The sequence below is a fragment of the Archocentrus centrarchus genome, chromosome 10 (genome assembly GCF_007364275.1).
Source record: "Archocentrus centrarchus isolate MPI-CPG fArcCen1 chromosome 10, fArcCen1, whole genome shotgun sequence".
NCBI classification, from domain to species: domain Eukaryota; kingdom Metazoa; phylum Chordata; class Actinopteri; order Cichliformes; family Cichlidae; genus Archocentrus; species Archocentrus centrarchus.
The window spans coordinates 483,573-497,963 of record NC_044355.1 but is presented as its reverse complement, the minus strand read 5'-3'; the positions used below and the strand labels follow the sequence as shown (position 1 = coordinate 497,963).

General features: G+C 49.4%; 1 protein-coding gene across 1 annotated transcript in view; it reads left to right on the top strand.

Annotated features, from left to right (window-relative positions):
* Positions 1 to 14,391, top strand: part of mgat4b (alpha-1,3-mannosyl-glycoprotein 4-beta-N-acetylglucosaminyltransferase B) — a 166,734-nt gene that overhangs the window by 131,165 nt on the left and 21,178 nt on the right. Inside the window, exons 9-10 of the mRNA XM_030739566.1 lie at positions 689 to 819; positions 1,910 to 2,017. Coding sequence (XP_030595426.1) covers positions 689 to 819; positions 1,910 to 2,017 — 239 coding nt within the window. The remainder of the gene's footprint in view (positions 1 to 688; positions 820 to 1,909; positions 2,018 to 14,391) is intronic.

The window sequence follows — 14,391 nt, the reverse complement described above, 5'->3', positions numbered from 1 at the left end:
TTTCGGTAAATAAAGTCATCACTTTCATTCAGTCCTGCCTTCGGAGTTCTGCATTTGGGTCCACCCTGCTCACCACACTGCTCACACATGACAAAAATCCGGTGATCCAGCAGTAATCTCCACATGCAGATCCTGCTGTGAAACACAACAGAGTGAATCCTCTGAATAATGTGACGGAAGTCCTCAGCTGAGGTGCTGAGGAGTAAAAGAGTACTTTTACTTTGGTACTTTTCCCTGTTTTCATTCTTCCTGCCTCACTTTGATTCATAATGGAAAATTTTTGGTTTGCAGTTTTGATTCTTGTGCTAAAAATAAAGACTGAATACTTCCTCTGAAATCAGAGAAGCAGCATGAATTAAAGTATGACAAAGATTTTAAAAACAAGAGTCACTATTCGACCTTGATGCTGCTGTGACCTTTCACCTTTGACACTCTTGCTGCAGCCTGAAGGCAGAAAGTGAAGAACTCGGAGGATCAGAGCTTTGAAACGAGCCAGTGTGCATCACATTCCTCCCAGCTGCTCTGGGATTTGAACCAGCAGCTTTTCACTAATTAGCGTGCAGCTCCATTGGAGACGTGACCTCACACCCAACCTGTTCTCATTTGCTAATCTAAACGTGTGAGTGTAAGTGAACCTGAACACAGGAGGGCAGGAGGTCCACACTGAGCTTTGCTTCTCTCTGTGCAGGGAAGATGTTTAAGTCGTTGGACCTGTCGCTCATCGTGGAGTTCATGCTGATGTTCTACAAAGACAAACCCATCGACTGGCTGCTGGACCACATCATGTGGGTCAAAGTGTGCAACCCCGAGAAGGACGCGGTGAGTGGCTCGAGCATCAAAAACAGATCAAAGCTGAATTAGATGAACAGGATATCTGCTGTATATAAAACAGTATCTGTGTATCTAACAACATCTATAGCTGCTTAACCTTTCACACGTGGAGAAGTAAGAGAACAGCTGGATGTCGTGTTTCCTTTTGCACTTCAAAGTCTTTTTATTTTTGAAGGCTGCATATTGCATTTGACCCTTTACTTGTTCCAAAGCAGTGATAACAGATTTTGAGGTGAGGCTGTGACGCTCAGCATTTGTCCTGCTTGCTGACTCTGCAGTGGTGAGCTCCTCACATGGACGTCTTCTGTGATTTTTGAAAGACGGTGTGTAGCATTTCAGCTACACACAGAAAACAAAAGGAAATCTGTTTGTTTGTGTTCGTGGACAGGCGGTGCCTGCGGGTGCTGTTGAGACTCTCCTGGATGGCATTGGCAGCCTGAAACCCACAAAACAAAGCTGTGAACAAGGTGGCAGCAGCTGTGCTTTAACTCAGACCTGCTTTCTAAACCGAGTCGTTTCAGTGACGATTAATAACGCAGTGAAATTCAAACTTTTATTAGCGTTTATTAGACTAACATTTCCACCCCTTTTATTTAGTTTAGTCTTAGTTAACTATGATAACGTTGCCCTACAAGAAAAATGATGTCAAGATCTGCCCGTAACCGAGCGCATCACTGTCACCGCTGAAGGAACCTTTGTGATCACTGCAGCTTTGACAAAATGATCCAGGAAATGAGAACAGGCTGCAGATTTCTAGAATTATAAAGTCGTGTGCCAAAGCCGGCACTCTTTATGTCTCTAATTTAAACAAATGGCAAAGCTGTGAAGTCTCCGCAGTGACACCAGTTTCCTAAAATGTATTCCCACACAATAAAGAATAAAAAGTTAAAGTGTTTACGGCGGCATCAGCAAAGTGTCCTCTTCCTCCTTTCTGACAGTGAAATAAGCCATGCCTTCAGCCTGATGTTAAGCTGTTTTCGTCATCACGGCGTTTGTGCTGCAGGGCTGCTGCAGAGATGTTTTGTAGTCAGCTTTGGGAGGATTGTGTGTTTGTACCTGCACCCTTTCTCTCTTTCAGAAACACTGTGACAGGCAGAAAGCCAACCTGAGGATTCGGTTTAAGCCGTCGCTCTTCCAGCATGTTGGCACCCACTCGTCCCTGGCTGGAAAAATTCAGAAACTCAAGGTAATGACTGAGGGACTCTCTGTGTGCAGGAATCATGGTGGGAAATGTGCAGCTGTGTGCGTTCCTAAAAACGACAGAAAACACCTTTAGCAGCAGCTGCATTCATGCATTCAGAAATATTAGAATATATTTTTTCTTTTTTATTTCACTGTTTCTCCCATATTGTCAGACCATCTCAATAGTTGTAATGCACATATTTGTGTGTTTTGTGCTATTCATGTTGCCATATCATTCATGACATACTGTGGAGAGCTTACATACAGTTTCATCCTGAAACCTGACATCCAGTAAGCCAGAGGTCCTCAACCCCCGGGCCGCGGGCCAGTACCGATCCGTGGGTCATTTGGTGTTGTTTTGTTTATTATGAGTCTCAATGATGTTTTATTTTGAAAAATGGGTGTATCTCCACTCTTGATGTGACAAGACGCTTGCCTCGGTCACGTGATATGTTACTGCTAAAATTAAACCCACAAGCTTCACTGGTTCCCGTTCCCGTCTAACGAAATCGGTTGGTTGACCTACATAACGGCATGTTTAAACATTACCATGGCAACCAGAGCGTGTTGGTGGCAGAGAGGATGTTACTTGTGTTATGTTAAGAAGACGCTGTTGAGAAAGTTGCATAGGAGTACACAGTGGATTCATGTTTATTATATTTAGAAAATATCAGTGTTTATGATGATCATATCTCTTATTTTGTTGTATTTAGCCGCCATACCTAAAAGGCCGGTCCATGAAAATGCTGTCTGACATTAAACCAGTCACTGGTGCAAAAAAGGTTGGGGACCGCTACTGTAAGCCACTCGTGTGCAGATGCTCACTATCGCAGCTGTTACTTCACTGCGTCAGTGCTCATTAACACTACAGTTAAACTACAGTCATACCACTCATGGTCCATTGCTGTCTTCAAAGTGACTTTGGTGAATCAACACAGCAATAATATGGATATGGTCAGCAGATGACCCCCCCTCCCTGAGCCTGGTTCTGCTGGAGGTTTCTTCCTGTTAAAAGGGAGTTTTTCCTTCCCACTGTCACCAAGTGCTGCTCATAGGGGGTCGTTTTGACTGTTGGGTTTTCTCTGTATTATTGTAGGGGTTTACCTTACAAATACAAAGCGCCTTGAGGCGACTGTTTGTTGTGATTTGGCGCTATATAAATAAAATTGAATTGAATTGAAATCAAACCCAGACCTTCTAGCTGTTCATTTAGCTGTGAGGCAGCAGTGCTAACCACCACACCACTGTGCTACCATATATGTATGAAATGTACACTGTTTGATGAAAAAACAGTGTACATTTCATCTGTTTCCAGTGGGCAGGTGACACCATTGGTCTTGTTTTAAATAAAGATTTTTTTTATAATTGGAACTCTAACGAGGCAGCGTGGGCACCTTCCAGTTCATCAGGATGTGTCAGACATCATTTCTGTTTTAAATCTCAGTTTTTAGGGGAGTTCACAGCTTTCTGATCTTCCTCCAGCTCTGAGCCGGATCCCCTCAGTATGAAAACGTTGAGTTTATTGAGCTTGAAACGGTTTGAGGTTCAGTCCAAGTTCAGTCCAGCGTCTCTGGAGAAATGAAGACTGAAAGCCTCTGCATTTGGTGGCATCTTCGCTTCTTGCCAGCAGCTCAGTCCAAGCGCCTCCGCTTAATGTCTCTGATTACTGTGTTAAGAGCGATGGATATTAGCCCCGCCGACTGGCGCGGCAATCTGCTCTAATCAATTGGATATCGATCCGGCCATCCCGTACCAGCGCCTCCTCACTGTAGGGATTGAAGCACAGAAGCTGGCTGCATGAGGCTGCGTAAGTATGGAGGCTAACGCCACCATTACCCTCCAGCCTGACACGTTCACCGTTGCCTCAGTAAGAGCTTAAAAATCAAAGTCAGATGGGAAGACTCAAAGCAGGGTCGTGTTATGAAGAGAAAAAATTAAGTCTGGAGATTTCTTCATGGAAAGAAAATAAAAATAATTTAGTTTTTTCATTATATTTCTTCTGTTAAGCCCTGGCCACTGTGTGCATTCATCACTGAGCTGCAATTATCCTTCTTTATCTCACATCAGGGTGCCACAGCCCCTCAGGTCATCCTCTCTCTGAAACAAGCTATTTTAACTCCTCCCCCTTTAAGAAAACTTGTCTGATTGCCTGCCCTCACAGAGGGGTTGAGTTCACAGCCAGAGTTGAAAAAACTAGCTGACACTGAGCATTTAAAGGAGTGTGAAGCCTGACCTCTGACCTCTGACATGTTTAATATGAACATTTTCTGGAGCAGGAGGGATATGATGGGAAGTGCTGAAAAGCAGAAGAGGGCTGATAATAGGTATTCCTTCATGAGAGCATCTTAGATAAGAGAGATAAGATAGTGTTTATTTGTCACATGCACAGTTATACACAGTACAATGCACAGTGAAATGTATTTTGTACCTGCAACCATATATACACACACATATAAATAAGAAGAATAAAAATAAAAATAAGCAATTCACACTATACACTGTACTCTATATACTATACACTATACACACTTTTACGTGGAATTATAGATTATAAATTATAATATTTACATTGTGCAATGATAGTCCAGTTAGGGCTCAGAGTTGAGCAGACGGATGGCTTGTGGGTAAAAACTCTTCTTCAACCTTTCAGTCTTAGCCCTCAGGCAGCGGTAACGCCGGCCTGATGGGAGCAGGGAGAAGAGAGAGTGTCCGGGGTGGCTGGGCTGTTTTAGGATCTTCATGGCCCTCAGCCTGCACTGCTTGGTGTAAATGTCCTGCAGGTTGGGGAGGGTGGTTCTGATGGTCCGTTCAGCTGAACGAACCACCCTTTTTAGGGCCATGAAGTCCTGCTTGGTGCAGTTTCCCATCCAGGTGGTGATGCTCCCACGCATGATGCTCTCGATGGTGCAGGTGTAAAAGTTCCTGAGCACCTTGAGTGGGAGCTTGAAGTCTCTCAGCCGCCTGAGGAGGTAGAGACGCTGTCTGGCCTTCTTCACAGTGATGTTTATGTGATGAGTCCAGGACAGGTCCTGTGAGATGGTCACTCCCAGGTATTTGAAAGTGTCCACTCTTTCCACCTCAGCACCACTGATGACAAGTGGATGGTAGTCCCTCTGCTGCTTCCTGCTGAAGTCCACGATCAGTTCCTTCGTTTTGCTGACGTTGAGCAGGAGGTGGTTCTCCTGGCACCAGTTCTCCAGGCGGGAGACCTCTCTCCTGTAGGCTGTCTCCTCATTGTGGGAGATTAGTCCCACAACAGCAGTGTCGTCAGCAAACTTGATGATGACGTTGGACTCTGACGTGGCCTCGCAGTCATGGGTGTACAGTGAGTACAGCAGAGGGCTGAGCACACAGCCTTGGGGGGATCCAGTGTTGAGGGTGAGGGAGGATGAGGTGAGGTGACCCACTCGTACCACCTGTGGTCTGCTGGTCAGGAAGCTGTGAACCCACCTGCACAGGGATGGGCCCAGGCCCAGGTCCAGCAGCTTAGAGACCAGCCTGGAGGGAACTATGGTGTTGAATGCTGAGCTGTAATCTACAAACAGCACTCTCACATAGTTCCCCTTACCAGTGTCTATGTGTGAAAGGGTCTTGTGGAGGAGGAAGGATATGGCGTCATCTGTGGATCTGTCTGGCCGGTATGCAAACTGTAGTGGGTCGAGGGTGGTGGGCAGTGAGGAGGTGATGAATGTCTTGATGAGTCTCTCAAAACACTTCATCACCACAGAGGTGAGTGCTATGGGCCTGAAGTCATTGGGGCTGCTGGGGTGTGGTTTCTTTGGGACAGGGACTATGATGGACTTTTTAAAGCAGGTGGGAATCACACACAGTTTCAGTGAGAGGTTGAATATCAGTGTAAACACAGGTGCCAGCTGGTCAGCGCAGGTCTTAAGGACACGTCCACTAATACCGTCTGGTCCAGCCGCTTTCCTGGTGTTTACACGTCTAAACGCCCTCCTCACGTCGCGCTCCGTCACAGTGAGTGTCTCCGCCCCTCCGGCCGGGAGCGCAGCGGGCTGTCGGCTTCCCGACTCAAAGCGCGCAAAGAAGATGTTGAGTTCATCAGCCAGAGAAGCGTCGGCACTCACCGGGTGTGTGTGTGGTGCTTTGTAGTCCGTGATGGTGCGTAGTCCCTGCCACAGTCCCCTGGAGTCAGACTGTTGTAGTTGCTGTTCCAGTCTGCGGCCGTAGTGATGTTTTGCCTCTTTCACCGCTCTGCGGACGTTGTATGATGCAACCTTGTAGTCCTCCCTTTTCGCAGAAGCGAGGCCGGAGTTGTAGGCAATGGTGCGGGACCTCAGGGCGTCGCGGACAGATTTATCCACCCACGGCTTCTGGTTGGGAAAAGTCCTGATGGTCCTCCTAAGTGAAGTGTCATCAACAACTTTCCCAATAAATCCCACAACAGTTTCCGTAAACTCCTCGATGTCCCCGCCCGCGCTGCTGCGAAACATGTCCCAGTCGGTTGAATCCAACGCACCCTGCAGAGCGGCCTCTGTTTGATCAGACCACCGTGTCACTTCTCTCACAGCAGGGGGTTCCTGCCTGAGCCGTTGTTTGTATTTCGGCATGAGAAGTACAGAGGTGTGGTCAGACTTCCCAAAAGGCGGAAGAGGCTTTGCTTTGTAGCCCTCTTTGAATGGAGAGTAGCAGTGGTCTAGGGTCCTCTCTCCTCTGGTGGGGCAGTCGATGTGTTGAATAAACTCCGGTATCACCTTTTTCAAGTTTGCACTGTTAAAGTCCCCGGCTACGATGAGAGCCGCATCACGCTGGTTAGCCTGATAGGTGGAAATAGCCTCATGTAGCTCGGATAGTGCAGTGTTTGTGTCCGCCTGAGGTAGAATATAGACGGCGCTGAAGATGACCGAAGTAAACTCGCGGGGCAGGAAGTGGGGGCAGCATTTCAGGGTTAGGAGCTCCAGGTTAGGTGAACATGATTGTTTCAGAAGGACAACATTCCTACTGTCACACCAGTTGTTATTAATCATTAGGCACACACCTCCTCCTCTTGATTTTCCAGACTCACTCGTTCTGTCCGTGCGATGAACACTGAAGAACTCCGACGGCTGTACGGCGTGGTCCGGTATGAGGGGGGTCAGCCATGTCTCCGTGAGACAGATGATGTTGCAGTCCCTTATGTCCCTCTGAAACTGTATCCTGGCCCTGAGTTCGTCCAGCTTGTTATCCAGTGACTGGACATTAGCCAACAGGATGCTCGGCAGTGGCGTTTGGTGCGCTCTACGCCTCAGCCTCTCTCTTACGCCGGCTCTTTTCCCTCGGGGCCTTGTCCGTGACCTGGGTCCTTTGTTTGAGCTGGCCCACTGGAAACGCAGGATCTCCTGGGGCTAAGCCGGGTCGGGAGAAAAAGGTGTCAGAATACAGCCAGAGTGCTGTATTCTGATATTAAAAAGAGTCTGTCTGTCATACATGATATGACACAGAGCAGGCGGAATTATAAAGTCCAGAATTAGAGCTAAACCTAATATATACAAACAAAGTGTAGGAGCAGGTACAACGGCTGCTGACCTCACCGGCGCCATCTTGGATCTTAGAGATCCTTGATTGCTCTTTTAAAATCCCCATATTATGTAGAGGCTGTGCACATAAAAAATATGAAAGGAAAACCTTTAGATTTGATTTTCTTTTTTCACTCACAAACAGCAGAAATGTCATAAAGTCCCACCAATAGGAATGGAATAAATGTGACAGGAGAGGTCAGAAAGCCGGAGCTCGGAAAAAAGAAAAACTGAACTCAAACAGCAAACAAGAGAGGATAAAAATACCGTGACAGAGCGTTCGGGATGAACAGCAGAGACATTTCTCATATTACAAACTACAAAGTGTGGATGGTGTGTCTCAACATCTGTACACCAGCATGTCTGAGAGAGGGTTTGTTCCATGAAAACAACATCTGCAACAACATCTGTGCTGAAAATCCTCTCTGTAACTGTTTAATATGGGATGAGCTACACAAAAGGAGGCTGTCATAAGTTAGGAAGCATCAGTCTCTAGAGCTGAAAGATGAAACCAGCATTATTGTTTGCATTATTAGGGGCATGGCCTCTTTGACTGACAGGTGGATGGCGACACAGGTGGCTTTAGCTGTTAGCCATCTGTCCTGAAGAAGCGCATCACATTTTTTCCAGCCTATAAGCCCTTTTCACATGACGTCACACAACTTCCGTTCAGCCTCGACACAGGATATCTTTACTTCCGGAGAATGGAGTTTACACAGTCTAATATATCTGCCACAAATACGGTTTCATGATATACTATGACTTGCAGACAAGTTTTCACTGACAACTTCAAAACTGGACAAAGGCTACAAATTGTTCATTGAGCGGTACCTGTTTGACTATGGAGGTACGTGTTTTTGTCTTTTCTAGCCGTTAATTAATATGCTAGGATAGCGTTAGTCAATTTGTTAGCTACGGTGGCCCTGATGTGCAAACCACATCAACAAATCAATAGTCACAACTACAAAAACACAACAGCATATCCAAAACACTACGGCATCTTACAAAAACACAACAACATTAACTAAGCACAATTATTAATCACAAAACACAACGACATTAACAAAATGGAAGAGGTAGTTCCCAGTTGTGACTAGTGATTTGTTGATGTGGTTTGCACTTCAGTGCCACCGTAGTTAGCTAGCTAACATTACGTGACTTTTCTGTCTTTACACTCTAATCTTGATTAGGTCCTTATAGTCAGTGATGTCAGTAACGCGTTACTCTAATCTGAGTACTTTTTTCGGTAAGGAGTAATCTAACGCGTTACTATTTGCAGTCCAGTAATCATATTAAAGTTACTTATTAAAGTCACTGTGTTTTACTTTTTTTTGTCATGTTCCTCAGTACAAAGATATATTTTTGCTTTCTTCTTGCGTCTCGGGGAGTGACGTCTGGCAGACGCGACAGTTCAGTCCCGTTTTCATCATGAGGACAATAACAGCACAGCGACACAAATGTAAACAATGGAGGTGTCACGACCCAGGGAAGGAGAGGACACACAGGCGGTGGCTGATGATAACAAGGTGCAGTTTATTTACAGTGCAAATGTGAAATGTGCGAAACTAAGGAGGCCCAGGGAAACAGGGGTGAAACGGCAGGTGGGAGCGGTTGGAGTGGATCGAGGTGCTGGAGGAAATCCAAGGAGAAGGGAGGCGCCAGGCAGGTGAGTGAGCGAGCAGGGGAGTCCAAAAACCAGCAGCGGGTACGGCGTGGAATGGCGTGGTGAACAGAGAGCAGGATTCAACACGGGGATCTGAGGGAGACGAAAACGGAGAGCAGATAAGTCACAAAATATACACGATAGAGTCACAGGAAGGAGCCGACACTAACTTAGAGGTAGTCAATGATCCAGCGAGGAGTGAAGGTCTGCTGGCAGCTTAAAAGGACCTCCTGATGGCTTGATCAGCTGCAGGTGTGGTGACGCAACGCCCGGCGTCTCAGCCCCAGAGAGGCGGAGACACCGGAAACCTTCGCCTTGGTCCGCAGGACAAACACACATGTACACAGATGAACACAGAAACCTCCCTAGGTTATGACAGTACCCCCCCCTCAACGGGAGCCTCCTGGCGACCGAAACTTCTCCGGATGACGTCGCTGGAAGTCCCGCACCATGGCCTTGTCACGTTAGCCTGGGACACCCAGGACCGCTCTTCGGGGCCGTAGCCGTCCCAGTCCACCAAGAACTGATAACCCCGCCCGTGGCGGCGTGCGTCCATAAGGCGACGGATGGTGTAGATCCGCTGGCCATCGAGAAAACGGGCCGGGGGAGGTGAGGCAGACGGAGGGCATAAGGGACTGGTGGCAACAGGTTTAAGCTGAGAGACATGAAAGACGTTATGGATGCGCATGTTACGAGGAAGTTTAAGGCGGACAGACACAGGATTAACAATGGAGTCGATCTCAAAAGGCCCAAGGAAGGTGGGGGCAAGCTTTCGAGACTCGGCACGGACTGGAACGTTTTTAGTAGAAAGCCAAACCTTCTGGCCCGGTTGGTAGTTCGGGGCGGGGTTCCGGTGGTGATCAGCGATGCGTCTGTTCCGTTCCTTGGTGCGAAGAAGGGCTGCTCGGGTGGACCTCCATACCCGGCGACAGCGGCGAAGGTGGTGCTGGACGGAGGGGACGGTGAGATCCTCCTTGATGGCAGGGAGTAGTGGCGGTTGGAAACCCTGGGATGCCTCAAAGGGGGACACCCCCGTGGCAGCGGAGGAAAGGGAGTTATGTGTGTACTCGACCCATGCTAAGTGGGAACTCCAAGTGGCCTGATTGGTGGATGCCACGCAGCGTAATGCTGCCTCCAACTCCTGGTTGGCCCGTTCCGTCTGACCGTTTGTCTGAGGATGATAACCAGAGGAGAGGCTCACCTTGGCTCCGAGAGATGTACAGAATTCCTTCCAGACCTGAGATGTGAACTGGGGCCCCCGGTCAGACACGATGTCTTCAGGAATCCCATGAAGTCGAAAAACGTGGTTGGTGAGAAGTCGTGCTGTCTCCAAGGCGGAAGGGAGTTTGGGCAATGCAACAAAGTGAGCGGCTTTGGAAAACCGGTCGATAATAGTCAAGACCACGGTGTTCCCTTCAGAAGGAGGAAGGCTGGTGACGAAGTCCAGAGCAATGTGGGACCATGGTCGCTTCGGGGTGGGTAACGGCCTAAGGAGACCAGAAGGAGATGACAGAGAAGGTTTATTTTGTGCACAAATGCTGCATGCTGCCACGTACTCACGAGTATCTTTGATTAATGTAGGCCACCAGAAATAACGTTGGAGGAAGGCCACTGTGCGGTTGGCTCCAGGATGGCACGTGAACTTGGCTGTGTGTCCCCATTGCAGTACGTGGCCTCGCACTTCGGAGGGCACATAAAGGCGGTTGGGTGGTCCCGTACCAGGGTCTGGTTCAGTCTGAAGGGCTGCCTGAATGGCGGACTCAATCTCCCAAGAGATGGCTCCTATGATGCAGGAGGGGGGCAAGAGGAACTCCGGCTGAGAGGAGGAGTCCGTAGAGCTGAACTGTCGGGACAGAGCGTCAGGCTTGACATGTCGTGAGTCGGGTCTGTAGGAGATAGTAAAGTTGAACCGAGTAAAAAACAAGGCCCACCTGGCATGCCGGGGGTTCAAACGTCTGGCGGCTCGTAGATAGGCCAGGTTCTTGTGATCTGTCCAGACCAAGAAGGGATGCATCGCGCCCTCCAACCAATGCCGCCATTCTTCCAAGGCCAATTTGATGGTCAGCAGCTCCCGGTCCCCTACGTCGTAATTCTGTTCCGCCGGGGAGAGGCGACGAGAGAAAAAGGCGCAGGGTCGGAGACTGCCCCTGGACTGTTGGGACAACACCGCCCCCACCCCCACATCGGACGCGTCCACTTCCACAATGAACGATTTGGATAGGTCCGGTTGGATGAGGATGGGAGCGGAGGCAAACCGGCTTTTCAGGAACGAGAAGGCCTCAGCAGTGGCAGTGGTCCATCTGAAAGGTAACTTGGGAGAGGTGAGAGAGGTAAGAGCATGGGTAATGGAACTGTAGTTTCTAATGAAGCGACGGTAGAAGTTGGCGAAACCAAGAAAGCGCTGCAGTTGTTTGCGATCTGCTGGCTCGGGCCAATCCAGGACCGCTTGTACCTTGACGGGGTCAGCCTTCATCTGCCCTTTTCCAATAATGTATCCTAAGAACGCGGTGGATTCCACATGAAACTCACACTTCTCCCCCTTCACGAACAGCCGATTCTCTAATAACCGCTGCAACACCTGCCGCACATGTCCCTGATGTTCCTGTAATGAGGAAGAGAAAATCAAAATATCATCAAGATAGACGAACACGAAATGATTGATGACGTCTCGGAGTACGTCGTTCACGAGGGCCTGGAACACTGCTGGGGCGTTGGTTAAGCCGAAGGGCATGACAAGATATTCGAAGTGGCCGAGATGGGTGTTGAAGGCAGTTTTCCACTCGTCTTCCTGCCGAATCCGAACGAGATGGTAAGCGTTCCGGAGATCCAGTTTGGTGAAGACGGTCGCCCCCTGCAGGAGCTCGAACGCAGAGGTGAGAAGTGGCAAAGGATACTTGTTGCGCACAGTGATTTCGTTCAGACCGCGATAGTCAAAACAGGGTCGGAGGGTCTTATCCTTCTTGGACACAAAGAAAAAGCCGGCGCCCAGGGGAGAGGTGGAGGGCCGAATCAGACCAGATGCCTGGGCTTCAGTAATATACTTTTCCATGGCATCCCGTTCGTGCTGAGAGAGGCTGTAGAGTCGGCTGGAGGGGTAGGGCGCCCCCGGCACGAGATTGATGGCGCAGTTGTAGGGCCGGTGGGGAGGCAGGGAGACAGCCCGGTCTTTATTGAACACCTCAGCGAGATCGTGATAGGTCGGGGGGACGCCGGACAGATCAGGTGGCGTCTCCTCCCTAGAGGTGGAAGAACAAGGGATAGAGGGAGTAGCGGATCTGAGGCAACGCTGGTGGCACCGCTCACTCCAACCCGAGATGCTCCGAGTAGCCCAGTTGATTTGTGGGTTATGTAATTGTAACCAGGGAAAGCCAAGGACGATGGGCGTCTGTGCAGAGTCAAACAGGTAAAAGGAGAGTTGTTCAGAGTGGTTACCAGACAGGGTGACAGAGAGTGGTTGGGTCTTATGAGTGATCTCAGAGAGTCTGGCGCCATCCAGAGCTGAGACTTGGAGCGGTGTGGGTAGTTCTGTGGATTGAATTCCCCACTGCTGGGCGAGGGCACGGTCCATGAGATTTTTCTCTGCCCCGGAATCGAGTAGTGCCAAAACTGTGTAGCTGACTGGGGGAAGATTGATTTTAGCCTGAAGCGTGAATCTGGGCAGGGAGGAACAGGAGTTAATTCGACCCGCCAGTATCCCCATCATTACTGACGGGCACGGTCTTTTGGGCGAACAGGACAGGAAGCGATGTAATGGCCCTTCTTGCCACAATAGAAGCACTCACCCGCCTCCCATCTCCGCTGCCGTTCTGCGATGGACAGCCGTGCTCGGCCGAGCTGCATGGGTTGTTCCTCCGCGCCGCCGGGAGGCGCCGTGTCCTGAGCGTCGTCCGTTAGGGAGTTTCCCCGGTCCCTGGAAACCACGCGGTGCGCGGCACCCTGGGAGTTGTAGTTCCTCGGGGTTCGCCGTGCTCGCAGGCGATCGTCAATACGAATACACATGGAAATCACCGCCTTGAGGGATTGTGGCAAATCCCTAGTAGCTAGCTCATATTTGAGATCGTCATTAATGCTGTTCAAGAATACTCCTCTGAGGGCTTTCTCCTCCCAACCGGCCTCCTCTGCGAGAATCCGGAAATCCACGGAAAAGTCCGCCATGCTCCTCTGTCCCTGCTGCAGGCTGACCAACTTCTGTGAGGCCGCCTCCGGACATGTCCCCTTATCGAACACTTCCTTAAATCGAGACAAAAACACAGGAAAGGACAGGTCGGGGTTTCTCCGTAACACAGCATGGCCCCATTCTAATGCTCGTCCCCGGAACAAATTGACCATGAAACCAATTTTGGCACAGTCAGAAGCATAAGCGTTTTTCTGTTGCCTGAAAACCTGCGAACACTGGGTGAGGAAACCTCCACATTTCCCCAACTCACCGCGGAAGACCTCTGGGATGGGCAGGGCTTTCTCCGATGTTCCGATGAGCTCAGGTGCGGGGGCTAAACCAGACGACGGAACTGTCGGCGGAGGGGATAGATCCGGGTGGCGGGACATGGCTGATAATACGGTGGATTCCAACATACCTCTGAGATTGGCGAGCTGTTGGGTGGCAGCCCCTAGCTGACTGGAAACCAGGCGAAGCATGTGGTCATGACGCTGGAGCGTTTCCTCTTGGATAGCCAGAGCCCGGTTGATCGGATCAGCGTCCGCGGTGTCCGGTTTTGGCTGGATCATTCTGTCACGACCCAGGGAAGGAGAGGACACACAGGCGGTGGCTGATGATAACAAGGTGCAGTTTATTTACAGTGCAAATGTGAAATGTGCGAAACTAATATCGTGTATAAAAATATACACGATAGATTCACAGGAAGGAGCCGACACTAACTTAGAGGTAGTCAATGATCCAGCGAGGAGTGAAGGTCTGCTGGCAGCTTAAAAGGACCTCCTGATGGCTTGATCAGCTGCAGGTGTGGTGACGCAACGCCCGGCGTCTCAGCCCCAGAGAGGCGGAGACACCGGAAACCTTCGCCTTGGTCCGCAGGACAAACACACATGTACACAGACGAACACAGAAACCTCCCTAGGTTATGACAGGAGGGAGGAGACAGATGCACGTTTTCTAGCTGGAAATACAGACACTATTGTGAGTTTGTGCAACAAAGTGCTATCTAGCTTCAAAAATACTACGTCAGATTTGAAGAAACATCT